Source organism: Varroa destructor, unplaced genomic scaffold (assembly GCF_002443255.2).
Source record: "Varroa destructor unplaced genomic scaffold, Vdes_3.0 BEIS01000001.1, whole genome shotgun sequence".
NCBI classification, from domain to species: domain Eukaryota; kingdom Metazoa; phylum Arthropoda; class Arachnida; order Mesostigmata; family Varroidae; genus Varroa; species Varroa destructor.
This window is the reverse complement of record NW_019211454.1, coordinates 48,482,038-48,497,090: the sequence shown is the minus strand read 5'-3', so window position 1 is coordinate 48,497,090 and position 15,053 is coordinate 48,482,038. Positions and strand designations below refer to the sequence as shown.

Sequence of the window (15,053 nt, the reverse complement as noted above, 5' to 3'; positions counted from 1 at the left end):
CCTCGTACGACTAAAATTAAATTAATTAACATTATATTATTAGAGGCCAATTGCAATGAATATTTCCTACGTAAATAGAAAGGCATGAATGATAAACATGGGAAAGATATATGTACAACGTTACAGTCTCAGTGAACTTGTGGGCAATTAACAAGGTACAATAAGATAAGCTGATTTTCATGCCGGATAATAAATGACTGTTAAATTCGCGTATTTTTGTTGTAAAATTCAACTTTTACCTAGTTTTAGCTATATACAATGCCATGGTACAGAGAATTGTCTTTTTACTTTGTACTTTTTAGAACCTATTAGCATTGCATTGCAATAACTTCAACGTCAATCCAGTGTAGCTCATTCTGTGTTCGTCCAAACATATAATAAAGCCGAGGTAGTAAAGTATTTGCTATACTTTGCCGCATTTTATAGTGAGACAAACTTGTACCTGGTCATAGCATCAACTTGTCAGATCATGTCATGTCCTCGTGAAAAAAGAAATGTGTTGCGAAAAACTGCTACACAAAGTGCAATCATGGGCCCTATTCGTGAAAGCCAAGCACATAATTAGCGTCTATTCAACACCTGTCAGCGAGGCTCATATGCAGATTAAGCGTCTGCTAGCGCAGTGGCTCTGTTGTATTTACATTCGGAAAATTCGAAGTAAATAACTGTCTTTTTGTTGTCTGCTATTTTGGCGAAATGACAGTTTCGATCAGTACTTATTGACTGTTTAGTACTAAGGAAAAATAAATTATCTATAATCGTTCGAATCGATTAGAAAATAATCTTTAGCACCGGCTTGTTTTATCCGATTTAAATACAGCTTGACTTTGGGATAGATCGACTACCTTTGCCACTTCATGTCAATAAGACCAGGTCATATTAGTCCCAAAAATTGTGTTTATCCCTAGCCGTTACATTATCGTCTTATATATCCATACAGACGCTCGAGTTTCAGGGCATGAAACTTGTCCTGACGATTGCTATAACGAAACGATGTCCCTATAACGAAAATATGTCTACTTTTATCTATTTACAGTACTGGAAGTCCAAATTTTCGTGTATGTTCGGCCCAACACGATCCCTCAAGGACTGGACTGATCTTTGCGGATGGTTAGAGTTCCCTTCTAGGAAGATGGCTTCTACTGGGCAAATACTCTTACGGCTAGGGATAAAAGTTTGTTTCTCCACTAAAACATAACGCAAATTTGGTTGGCCCTAGACCGGGACCAGTAGGTCAATTTTCTTATTTTCCACGTTTGAAAAAAGCCGCGCCACCTTTTAAAATCACCTGTATGTCTACAAGTATCAGCCGCGCTGATACATCGGTAAAGTTATAGATGTATAGTTCTGCGAAAGTTGTGTTGCGTGAACGAGTGTGCCTAACTTATGTTGTAAGAAAAACTTATACTGCGCAGAAGCGTATTGCCATTATGGTATTGGGTTATATGTATTAAAAATTGCTGCTATTCGACGTTTACCTTTATGAGAAATGTAGTTAGCCCTTACACATAAAAAGATAGCAATAATAAAATAGCAAAACAGGCACGGGGCCTACGGGTGACGCTCTAGCATATAATAATGCGTGCTTCCAACGTGCTCGTCGAGAGTAATCAAAGGACGCGTCGCAACATATAATTCTGTTAACAAATGCCAAAATCCGTTTTACTCTCCTTGGTTTTTCTTATAAGACACATAGCTCTTAAGGAAATATTTTTGCTGCTAGTTCTTGCAGAGCTCATGTTAAACATCAATGTTTCTCTCGCCATCAGACATACGGTTGTTCGTTTACGCAGACGAAACTGACCATTGATAAAGACGTATTGCTTTCGGCCTAGCCGGCTTACGGGATCATACAATTACAGATTGTAGGTAACGCGTGCGTTTACTAAATACGTATACTACATACCTAAAGGAAATAATCGATCTTGCGAACTTTAGCGACGAAGTCTGATACTATGCAGAGCGGGCTCGGCACACGTAAGGGCACGAACTTCTGTATCGGTGGGAAAAACGTGCACGAAAATTTGAATTGACTGGGAAAAATATCGGAACATGTAGGCGTATATCTGAGTGAACGGAACCAAACGCAATGGATATTGCTTAGTCGCTGAAGACTCAGATATCAACGAAATTGGCATCGCCGACAATCACTCTGACGGTATACGCCAGAAAGCGACTCATTCCGTCAATCATCGGTCGAAACGAGAGGAAAGACTCCCAGAGGTTTCTCTCATGTCTTACTGCACCGCATGTGTCATGTAGTGGCGAGGAGTGCTGACGTCTAATTCGATTGTGCTAAATTTGCAGGACGTCATAGACGTGGCATGCAGTAATAACTGTATAATTTTGCCTAGCAATAATGTGTACGTGGGTGTTTTAGCGAAAGGTTCTATATCGTAAAATTTCGAACCTACCAGCGCAAATATGGCGTAATAGACAAAATGTAATACTGTGCCGCCCATGTATGTTGTATTGAAAATGTACGTAAAAATGAAAGGACTCTGTTGATAGGAGCGCTCGCTACATTGGCATTCAGGCTATCTTACAGCCGCTGAGAGCTGTTGTGAGGTGTTCAGAAACTTTAATGCACTTATGCCTTTTCCTGTTTCAATTACAAGTGACACAAGCCACTTATTATTTTCAGAGGAACAGAAAAACAACATGTGGTCGAAGATTACGTGCGGATGACCCTGGTCGGAACTAAACAGTGCGAGGTACGTACCCATACGCGATAATTACGCTTAGTTAAGTTATCGTTTATCGATGTAGGAAACATCTAAGAGAGGAAGAGTTTCATAAAAAAGAAGTGTTATCTTCCGCAACTATTTATCTCATTAAGAAATGATAATTCTATAATCGTATGTGCGGTTCAAAAGGATGCATCCCTAAGAAGATTTATTTACTGGTTGTGGTTGCTTTCGGGATCGATGATATCAACTGTTTGAATCATATTGTTTGGACTTACCAGCTTTAGCTAAATTAACCGCTAATGGGTACAAATGGGCGGAACCTAATGTTCTAAGCTAACAAGCGCACCACTCATTTGCATCTTCTCCCACACCCTAATAGTTAGTGGCAAACAATCAATATCGGTCAAACTATCTACTTATCATAGCACACCCCCACTGAATTTCGTAACGAGTGACCACATAGAAATGCGCCTACAACAGAATCTGCAAAAGGAATAAATGGGTTCTGCTTGTAATTACCATATTTCTAGTAACTAGCACCACCATTAGTTCGATTGAATTTTCCTTTTTCTCGGATCATCTACCCCACTTCATCGTGAATTCATTCGCTCGTCTTCTCTTGTGAACCCCGAAACAAACTGTTCAGGTTCCGCACCTGAGTCGACAGTGGTCCCTTCGACCAGTCTGGTGGGTTCTCGCAGGTACGGACTTGATTGAAGCGGCGACATAAAAGGACAACTGCGACCTTTTTATTCGGCCTTCAAGCTTGATGGGTACCCTTTTCCCAGCACCTATGAAAAGGAAGAATTAGACACTAATTCGATACGTTAACGAACGCTTTGGTTTCATTGGGACGAAGATGCGCGACGTAATCGCTCAGTTGCCCTCTATTTGCCAGTCTTGCCAAGGGTTTTGATGGCAAGCTTTCCTAATGGGGATTTCGTAATACTGGTTTTCTGCTTTGCATCTAAACATAAACGGTCCATCCCGAGATGACAATAGTTTTTGATTTCAAGACCGCCGCTGGATGTTCGAATCAGGTCGAATATGCCGTCGAATTCGGGAATATTATTAGCTAATGGATGACATACGTTTTGAATGTTCTTTTAGAATTTTATAGGCCCATTCATCAATGAAACTACGAGAACTACATATAAAATATATGTGCTATATTCAAAATTCCCACACATGTTTACTGTTTAGGTATATACCCAAATTCGAAGTGACTCATACCAATAAACGTAAGGTATTGATGGGTAGTAGATTATACAAACTATATGATCCGTTTTCAAACCCTACATTTTATTAGTGCATATTAGACCCGTGTTCAGGTCTGTAGATTACACTGTTTCCCTATCAGCGGATGGTCGTCCTCATCGAGATGCTGAAAGTATGATCGAGTCGAATCGAATCAGGTCAAACGACGATCGAAATTGTTATAATAAACGTCTTCATATAAAATAAGATAGAAGTATATACGGCCCACGCTATTATATAGAACTAACGAGCTTTTAAGAAGATAATTTTGTTGAACACGTCTGCCTACACAACAAGTGACCGCCCCGTACACAGAAGTTTGCTTATGCCATTGCTTCATGTGACAAATCTGCTACCCAATAATCTACCTAATCGAATAAGAACAACGCTTCTTAACATACGGCTTACAATCTCTCGATGTTGAGTCAAGGTAGCGGCTTGTCGTCAGGCGTATCTACGACTCGTTCTCGCAGGAGGACGGAACTTTGGAAAAACGAAAACTAATAGTCTTGATCTCTCCAAATTGCAAGAGGTCGCCGTGATGTGCCTTACTTCGTCCAAATACCACTTTTCTTTTTTATGTAACTCTTCTCTGAAGCACTAACGATTGCAGGCAGTGAAAGTACATCTGCATTGAGCTGATACACAAGTTTAAACACGATAGTACCGATGGGCTGAATTTGCGTTACAATTGCGTTTAATTAATAAGCTAATTATCTAGAAGCCATGTGCGTCAATTGACAATAGGTGGACTTCAAATAATAAACGAGTTTATCATACTGAATTATAACATGAAATTACTCAGATCTGCCAGACTTCCTATTCTGTACGGTCGAAGTAATGCGGACTTTCTTTGTAGCAAACATCCTATAATATACTCGCTCACACGGCAGAAAAGTTTCGTAATTTAATGACAGAAAATATTTTTCTACATGTTTTCTGTAAATTAGGGTCATAAAATACATTAGAAAAACACATTTGCTCAAACAGTGCGTCCTACTGAATCTTGATCTTTGTTCCAGGCTCAGATGAGTGAAGCATTCCAAAATCTGCTCGATCCTGATTCCGATAGTACCCTTGTTCGATTTTCATTTTGTCCGTGGTTGAACGTGAGCGCCTGCGACGTGTCAGAGAAGGCGAAGGATTATTATCTCATTGTCTACAACCCGTACACGAAACCATTGAAGACCTATGCTAGGTAGGACTGTGGTTAAACAAAAAACGGTAAAACTGCAAACTGCAAAACGGTTAACTTACTCAGTTTTGCTAAAATATTTGCATGCCTACCTGTCTGTCCATCCTCAACCCCCTTATGAGATTTCTTGTGGCCGAGTAGAACATTGGGACCGCTGTGCTCAGGGCTGTACGGGCTATCGATAATGTGCGTAAACTCAAGCGCACTTCTGTCACAGTAATCGTTATGAATAGCACCAATCCAGGCAGATGAGGTTAGAGAAGCAATGTCTTCCTAATGCTAGGTGTACCGTTACCTTGACCTTTCTTAGCTCAGTGCGGGTACGTATACGGGGGTTAGCTTAAGATTTAGGATGATTTTCACCCTTGTTCATGTGTCGCTTCTGACAGGCTGCCTGTGGAACATGCAGGCTACCAAGTTTTGGAACAACCTCGACGCGCTGTTCCGTTGCAAATGGTTCCCGTAGATGACGGTACTATTCGGATTCCCGAACGCCGTTCGGTCGCCCGTCAGAGCCTGGTCTTCCCGATACAGGCTCCGCCTATGGGTGCTCGGGTCTACAAGGTACCTTTATGCGTTCTATTATCGTTGCACGACATCAGCTGAAGGCCTATTATTTAAATCATGTTACATACTTGCGTCACATAACTAAACATGTATATGTAGGAGCTGCGGATGTAAGTTTCTTTCACATGTGCATGGATTACAGGTGGAAGCGGTTGAAGGAGGCGTACGAGACTCCGGTGATTCTGTGCTACTGCCGGTTGATTTGGATGAATACTCGATAGAAAATGAATTCTACAAGTTGATCGTAGATCCCACCAAGGGACTGATAAGCACGGTCGTTCTGAAGCGTCTTAATACGCAGATGCCTTTCCGACAATCTATCTGGAAATATTATGCCTACCAGGTTGGTTGTAATATAAAGTTATCAATCAGCCTTTTATTCCAAGCATACAATGGATCGAAACTAATAACAGTTATCGTCTCTACTCATTGCGATGACCGTTAGGTCACAATCCCTGTGATAGTGCAATATTTGTCTACTAGAGGGAGGGCTAACAAACTCTGGGCATAGTCACATTTTGTCTCCTATCTGAAGTAATGCTTAAGGGTTTACATATCGGATACTTGAAAGATATAATTTTGTTTTCTTATAAAACTGTGATGATCGCCATTATTTCTCAAAAATGTGTTATTTTATTCCTGACCAAAGAATACACTACAGTAAAAAGTTGTACGAGGCAAAAAGTTATAAAACTGCATTCGACTTGAACTTAATCGCCATTGCTTCCCAGAATCAGGCCCCAAAATCTCTACCTTTCCACACCCAATTGCTAATACAATCGAGGAAAATCCTTTACGTTGTATTTACATTAGGCGCGAGATAGTAAGCTTTGCCACGGCTTATTCTTTCCGTTCATTCTACCGTTTGATTCTGCTTTTCTTTCTTTGTATCCTGTACGTTATGACATTTCTTGCCATCGCTTACGTATTTCGCTGACGCCCACCGCGTTCCATGATCCGTAGCTGTACATAGTAGACCACCCGGCTTCGGTACATATTACCAAGATGTTTCATCCGCATGGATGGTAAAAAAGACGTTGACTGTGGGGAATGTTAGCAATATAGTGCTTATTGCAGAAGCCAGCCTTGTTTTCACAACAATATTGCCACAAAAGGAGGAATGGTTTCAACGGAAACACGTTTTGTCTGCAAGCTTTAGGTAGGACACAGGTTAGATGCATGTATGTTAGATGGCGGGAGTAGACACGATGCCCGCCGGGTTAGGGGGCTAACAGGCGCCCAATGCCCCCTCTAACAGTGGTGTCGGACGCAAAGGCCAATAGAGTTATATACCCAGCAGACGCTAAGGATACGAACGAAACGCAACACGAGTCTAGTTAAAAGCCGTAACAATAAATAAAGTTGGTTACATGCCTTACGAGCGACTCTGTCCATAGGCTTCACTTCGTGGAGTTGCATTTTTTACACTGACGTCATGTACATGTGCGGGGTACGTCGAAACCATGAACGCACACTGACAGAATAGAGCAGCAGGAACGCTATCGTACGGTCTATGGTTGTGGGTTCACAGTCAATGTGCACCCTTAGGCGGACGCTAAGCGCCTTGTAATTAACTGCGACTTATCTGCTTAGCAGTCGCTTTTATCTCGAAAGTGCTGCTTGAGTATGCTGCAGACAATGTAAAATCTTTAACTCTTCAAGGGGGTTACACTAGACAGGTCTGCTTATTTTTAGACCACATGCAGATATACTCTTGCAGGGCTAATGTTCGTCTGCGTAAGAGAAATCGATTTTGTGTTAATTCACTTTTAATCCGAGCCTTTGGCAAGGTTTAGAGTAACTGTACATTTATTCTGTTAATGCTTCTTTGATAATTTTCAAACCTTAAGCTGTAAAATGAGTAGTGTAAAATGGGCTGTAAAAATGGGTATGTTATGCCAATAATATTTTCATTATGCGAACGTCCATATTAGCTAGAACAAGATTAATTACGCGCCTCGGTTTACATAAATTTTACGTTTGCTTATCTTTCCTAACCACATCCCTATTTACCGAATCGAATTTACAGCTTTACTTATATTCACATGGTTCAGCTCTTGGTAAGGTACATATTGTACGACTGTTAAGTTTTTCATTGGATAACCGTTCAATTCAGACGCCTTCCTCGATGCACTCTCTTTATATATATATATATATACACATATATTTTTCATAGATAGCAGTCTATAACCTATACTCCCATCGAAGCTGCCAAGGGACGCTGAAGCCATCGCAATGACATGAATCCAGATCGTATCGAAATATACGCACCTGTATTTATTTGTGCGAGCCTACGTTGGCGTGATATAGGTCGGACTAGGTCAGACCAGATAGCCTGCAGAGTTGCAAAGTAGGCAGACTGTACGTAGCTTATCGAACTAGAGCGCGACTTGTTCGGTACAAGCCGTGACACAATTATGGGAATGTGATTCATTGTTGCAAGATGACAAAGGGACATAGAATCGATAGGAGAGAAAGATTATCGTGATTTATTATTATTATTATAGTAGATTTTTGTATACGCACCAAGAACGGGTAGGGCCAAGTATGGTTCACGCATCATTAAACAATATATGAAAACTTTAAATATGTACCTAATTTTTGAGCACACTCGTACATTGGCCGAGCTAATTCGTTATATTCGGCACGCTGCTGGTTTATAGAAAATAATAACGACATATTTTACGTGTATATCTACTGAAACAAATGTAGCATAGACGCAAGCGCATTTATACCGAAATTTCTATTCAGAGACACAATGTTCACACGGCTTCACATCAATTTCCACAAATTGCTATGTTTTTCTTCGATTTAAGGACTAAGTGCTCCCCTATATTGAGTCTTGTTCCCTTGTGGAAAAAACACTGTCGGCAACGCGCGCCTAACTCTGCTAACGAGTGAGAATGCGACTCTCGGTCGATAATATGTAACGTAGAGCTATAAACGCCTCTGCCATGTTCGACTCGAAAGCGCTCACGACATAGACATCATACAACGACCATTCGTTCACGCCAGTGAACGGATCCTAAATCAATAATGATCCTTCCGCAGGCCCACCTACAGAAACCTTGTTACGACTTTTACTTCATTTAAATGATCAAGTTTGATCTTTATTGCAATATAGATACGTACAAAGTACATGCCCGTCTACTCTGATGACCTCACTAAACCATTCAATAGGTAGTAGTGACGTGTACAAAATGCAAGGACGTAATGAGTACTGGCTATGACTAGCACTTAACACTGGAAATTCCTCGTTCCGGGGGCACAATTGCACATCCCCTAGCCCCATTAAAAAAAAAAACATTCAAAGATTACCAGCTTCGTTAAAGACTGGGAAACTCGTTTTGTCTTTCAATGTAGCGTGCGTGCAGCCCCGAACACCTAAGGGCATTATAGACCCGCTATTATTCTGTTATCAAGTGTTAAACACACTTGATCCCCTTAAAGAACCTCACCGAAGAGAAGATTCTGGGTGTTATTTAATAGGTTAGAGTCTCGTTCGTTATCAGGATTAATCCGGCAAATCACTCCACCAACTAAGAATGGTCATGCGCCACCATCTACCAAATCAAGAAAGAGCCATCAATCTGTCAGTCCTTCTGGTGTCAGGACCATAACATATATATAAAAATATATATGATGTCGGCGAGGCCTAGTAATTAAAATCTGAATTGTTACGTTGCAGTACTCAATGAACTGGAGTGTCGAAAAGCCCTCAGGAGCGTACGCGTTTAATCCATTTGAGGATAATCCGACCGATATGGCGCACAACGTGCCATTCCGTGTCGTCAAAGGCGCTTTGGTGGAAGAAATCCATCAGGTCTTTGACTCATGGGCGACTCAAGTGATCCGACTATATCGAAATGAGGATCGAATCGAATTTGACTGGACAGTAGGACCTATTCCATTCTAGTGAGTATCCTAACTAGAGTAAGTGCCTTAACTGTAGTAACTGTTTAATTTTTTTGTCTATATGAACAAGGTGCGCTGCCTAGTGAGGTAGGAGTAAATAATAACCGCAAGGCTCTTCATTAGTATTCCACTGTATGAAAATAGGGCGCCCTGCTAATGGCGAAAGCCCCTTTAAAACGACCATGGTCGCCGATCAGGTGCAGTCCAAAGGCACCGATATCTTCTGCAAATAGGATCTGACGTTGTATAGTCCGAGTGTATAGATACGCTCATAACCACGTTCTATGTCGAGCGTACGGCTTTATAGAGAAAAACCCAGCAAGCAAGTTTAGCATAGCAGACACTCAAAATTTTTACTCAGACTCTTGCTTGTATAATCATAATGGTTTGTCTTGTTTGGATAATATTGGTAAAAACAAAGGAACTGCGAACTTGTATGAATAATGTGATTAAAAAATTCCATACAAAAACAACCTTATGGGAATATGGATATGATATATCATCAAGTTCGTAAGGGGTCGACTAGGTTACATGCGTAAAAACCTCCCATAAGGAAGATGTATACCATCTTCATATGGTTAGAATGAGTTCAGTATAAGAAAAGCATTTTGATTTGATCGTAGCAAGACAACTTTAAAACGTTCTCTCTTTCCACCCACATCTATAGGGCAGGCATGTGGACATACATATTCGTTTGCTCCTAGAAACCAAAATGGCGGAGTTGTATTTTCGCCTTTCGCACTCGGTATGATTCTATACACATACATGAAAAGACAAAATTCCTTTGGTCTTACCTTTTACGAGCTGCCGTCATGCCCCTGCAGAGGAACAGGGCAGGCGTGGACGTTCCGAAGCGTCCATCCCGCAAATTAGCCACGCATACACAGAGACAGGCAATACAGGCGTGTTGTCTGGTGAGCAAAACGATGCATTCGAAGAAGTCTGCAAACGGAGATAAGAAACAACGGTGAACGGGTTCCCCCAAAAAGCGATAAATCGATCACAGGACCGCCACTGTCGACCTCGACAAGGCAGATCTTTCGGCAAAACGAAGAAGTCTTTTAGTCTCGCTTTGACTCTGTTAAGTGCCTGTACGCTAACGAGACAGGAGAATGGTGGTGAAAGCACAGGGATTATGGAAACTCCACCTGGACGGCAGTAATGGACGACGTTCGAGGCAGCCTACAAACCGAGAGAAGGCGCCAAAGCCACCTACAGATCCCGTGGAGAGTGAACAAGCAGCGGGTACTCAGAGGGGCGGGGGTCTCCTTGCTTGCTATTTGCGTGTCGAGCCGTGCGCTTCAGAAATTGCTCGGGAATTTCACACTCTCCACTAACGGTACCTTTGGTTTCTATGGCCATTGCTACTGTCACCAGTGTGAATTTATGCTGTGTGGCATAACCCCAGTTTCCGGAGTCGAATCGAAGCCGCTGTTTTCAGCGGCTAAGCAAATTAAATAGGTGACGTAGCAATATTCGAGAAAAACATTGTCATACGATTCCTTTTATCGTAATAGAACGAAACAAAGAGCTTTCAGCTAACTCGTAAGGCAAACTCCAAGAAAACGCGCTAGTCGATACATAGGAAAGATTGTTTTGTTTCGGGTGACGTGGTGAATCAATTAACAGATTCACACATCTACACAGATATAAACACACACATCTTCTCCTTGGGTAGTTGTCATATTAACACGAGAACCGCGAAATTGCAGTGATGATCGAGGCAGTTTTGGTAAGGAGATCATACTTCGTTTCGAATCAAATCTAATCAACCGTGGCGAGTTCTACACCGACTCGAACGGACGTCAGGACATCAAGCGAATGTAAGTCACAGCGAAGTATTTCTTCATTTGTCACGTTTTCACATATACATAGATTCGTTGTTACTTCTACTAGTTAATCTACGTGAAGTACACTATGTATATATGATTATGTCTAACTCATTAATAGATGGGGTCACATGTATACTTTGTATGTGCCATTTACTTGTTGTTTTTCCGTCCGTTTCGCCAATAAGCCGCAATAATCCTCGTCCTTGGCATCAGAACCTGACCGAACCGATAGCTTCGAACTACTACCCTGTCGTGTCCTGGATTCATCTGCAAGATAAACGCAGGAACATTCAAATGACTATGGTACCCGATCGGCCAATGGGGGGCAGCAGCCTTAAGGACGGAATGCTTGAACTCATGGTGTGTGCTACAATCAATATGACACTAAACGTTTTTATAATAAAGTTAATAGAACAATACTAGGCTAAACAAATTTGCGTTTCGTTAAATTAAATCAGAAGTTATGGAGACTAGTTTGGAGTTTGTGTCTTTTCACGGTAAGCACACATCTACATAGTCCCCTAAGGAGTCCCGTTCTAAAATAATGAACCACTCCTGCTCCATTACAGGTGCACCGTCGCCTTCAGTACGACGATGGCTTTGGGGTCGAGGAACCTTTAGACGAGCTGGGGGTCGACCGACAAGGTCTGATCGCCAAAGGCAAGATCTATGTAACATTTGACGAGATTGCCAGGGCTCAACGCCGAATGAAGCACCTGGCAAACAGGGTAGGCTATTAATTAGGCTTCAATATGTTTATATATGTCGTTATTTAAAAACATTTCGTTTTTTATCCTTTAAAGAAAAAGGATTACATATATTAGGCTATTCAACTCAAAGCTGTCCAACTTGAAATAATCTTTATAACTTTTGAGTTAAAAAAGATGAGGATAATTGCAAGTACTATGAGGGTCAACACCTCGAAAACTAGAATTGTATCGCGTCATCGTAAAGGCATCACTAATTTACTGGCACTTTCAATTCCGTCCACGGTTCCTAGATCGGCGTAAGACAATACTTGCACTGCCTTATATGCCACCTGTTTAGGAGTCTCTAAAGAAACTTGGAATGTATAGAAAAATCTGTTCCTTTATTACTGGCTGGCATTTAACACTGGAGCTTTGCGTTTTCGCGGCCACTGTCATCATCACATTAGGTCATAGCCAAGGGAGTCACAATGTACACGAACTTTTATCTCATGGCAATTACAGTGTGCCTCAGTCTTTCTTAAACAGTTTAGACGGGTCATCGTTCATTAAAAATGGAATGTGCTAGATAAGTTCCTTATTGGACAAGGACTGAAAATATGGGGTAGCGATTTGCATGGGGGTCCTTCATACGCAGTGCGTTCGTAATTACAATACGTAACTCACAGTACAAAAACGGCCTTAATGGATAGCCTAAATTTGAAACTTCATTTAGCCCAAAAGATTTTCAAGACTTCCAGACTAGTTCATCAGTCGTACAAGTTCATGTGGGCTTTTTGTCTTGATATCTTCGGCATCAATATCTTTCCACCTAAATCACTGACATTAGAATTGTACCACGCATCTAGCTACTTACGATTGATGAATTACCAGTTACATTAGCTTTCAATGCTGCTATGCAAAGCTGAAATAGCTTTAAAGAAACACAAGCTTTGACTTTGGACCGTAAATGTGTATCTCGCTGTAAAATCAACGCTATTCACTTAGGTAAAAGCCAACCATTTGCCCTCAAAATATTAGCTTCTAGGTGAACGTATTTGCAGAAATTAGAGCACATTAAAGCAACACAAGTCTGAATAGAGCAATTACTACGAAGGAAAAGATGATTTAAGTTCTCAAGAACTAACCGAAGGTGGCGAAGTAATCTTAGTCGTTATGAAAGGAACAAAAAGATGACTGATGTTACCTTGAAGTGGTACGTATACATCCGTTGTGTAAGCTTGCATGATCTGTGTATGTGCTAAGTTAGAACGTATGTTCTAATAATGTTTTTTCATTCAATACTACTTGACTCCTATCGAATATTCTGACTGCAGCAAGTTTATAGACCCGTGTTAAGTTTCTTGCGGCTTTTCGCGGATGGACAACACGTGGCCGAAATGCGAAACCCAATTTTTATGGGAATCACACGCTCGTTGCCGGATAGCATACACATTCTCACCGTTGAGCCCCTAGACAATCGACAACTTCTCGTGCGTATTGAATACATGCACGACTCCGGTCCGCCGGTTACGATCGATCTGTCGGTAAGTCAATCGAATCATAGCTTATGATTCATAATGGACACGATTTAGAAGGACCCGTTGACTGTCGCCAGAACCCGCCAGCACCTGCGTCTATACTATATTGTTGTTCCCTGTTGATAATAAACAAAAAATGACAATGATTAAGAACAATAGGCTTTTTGCGAGTATTGATATTGAAAGGCTTCGGTCTCGTGTGAAGGCAAGTAGGATTAGAATCGGCTATAATATGGCGTTCCTGTTTTGCAATCCAGAACCACCATAACAATCTGTCCGTTTGATTTTCTTGGTTTTCGGATATGTCGCAGCGATTGTTCACGACGATCCAGGTGTACGCAGCGGAGGAGACGGTGTTATCAGCTAACCAGTATTTAGGAGATTCCGTACCTTTTCATTGGTACAGCAAAGAGCCCGTGGAGCCGAAGACTCAACCGGCTGAGACCGAGTTACAGAAAGTCTTGCTACCCGGTGACATTCGGACGTTCCTTCTGACAACATCATACTAACAATGATGAAACGAGTTATAATAAGCAATCGGTTAATAATACTTTTCGTTTATCAACAACCCGATGGTTATACGAAAAATGTAACTTTACAAGTTTATGCAAATATCGAATCGACAACAAGGCCTGGTTAATGAAAAATTTATTTTATTTAAAAATTGCTATTATTATTATTATTATTAGCCATCAATGAAATAAACTGTAAAAAATAAAAATGTAAAATGCAATTGACAGAAACGGATTAACGAATAGCGACAGTCTCAGGTTTGGCTGCGTGATGATTTCACACGAAGATCAGACATGAAGATTTTACGCGGGAAAAAATATCACAAAAAAAAGGCATGCGTTACTTATGCATATGAGATGTACTAACGGAGAACGACCTATCATGACCAAAAGTGACATCTAAACCCAAACGCATTTTTGAAAACCAAGTGAAAAAAGTTTGTACCTCTACTTTATATTTTAGCGAAAGGGGACACGGTCATTATGTTGAAATGGATCCCGTGTCTTATGAAGAGGTGTTTCTCACTTGGGACGAATCATAAATCCTTCCAACTGTAGGACGCAAAGTGGGAAAGGCCTAACGCAAACAGGAAAGAGACACGGAAAGCTGCAATATGAGTGAGTAGGCAGTCAAGCCGACAACGAGGGTAGAGCATGCGAAAGCTAGTCAGTCCGTTACAGGCGAACGTCAGCGCCAAACTTCGGGCAGAGTTTGTAATAACGTCAATGCGGTTATGCTAACCACGATCGTGACAGAAAGATTAGTTCCAAACAATCATTAAATAATAAATTGAATGACCGCTTTTGTTTCTTTAGCGGATGTTATATTTATGAAAAATAAATGTATATTTATCCGTA

The 15,053-nt window shown here is 41.0% G+C and overlaps 1 protein-coding gene across 1 annotated transcript in view; it reads left to right on the top strand.

The window, feature by feature from the left end:
* The window catches only part of LOC111246225 (lysosomal alpha-mannosidase-like), an 89,709-nt gene extending 74,656 nt beyond the window's left edge, over window positions 1–15,053 (top strand). The window contains exons 12-21 of the mRNA XM_086977797.1: window positions 2,645–2,714; window positions 4,970–5,145; window positions 5,532–5,706; window positions 5,852–6,052; window positions 9,398–9,624; window positions 11,337–11,447; window positions 11,642–11,816; window positions 12,026–12,184; window positions 13,480–13,689; window positions 13,995–15,053. Of these exons, the coding sequence (XP_086833923.1) occupies window positions 2,645–2,714; window positions 4,970–5,145; window positions 5,532–5,706; window positions 5,852–6,052; window positions 9,398–9,624; window positions 11,337–11,447; window positions 11,642–11,816; window positions 12,026–12,184; window positions 13,480–13,689; window positions 13,995–14,192 (1,702 nt within the window). The 3' untranslated portion in view covers window positions 14,193–15,053. The remainder of the gene's footprint in view (window positions 1–2,644; window positions 2,715–4,969; window positions 5,146–5,531; window positions 5,707–5,851; window positions 6,053–9,397; window positions 9,625–11,336; window positions 11,448–11,641; window positions 11,817–12,025; window positions 12,185–13,479; window positions 13,690–13,994) is intronic.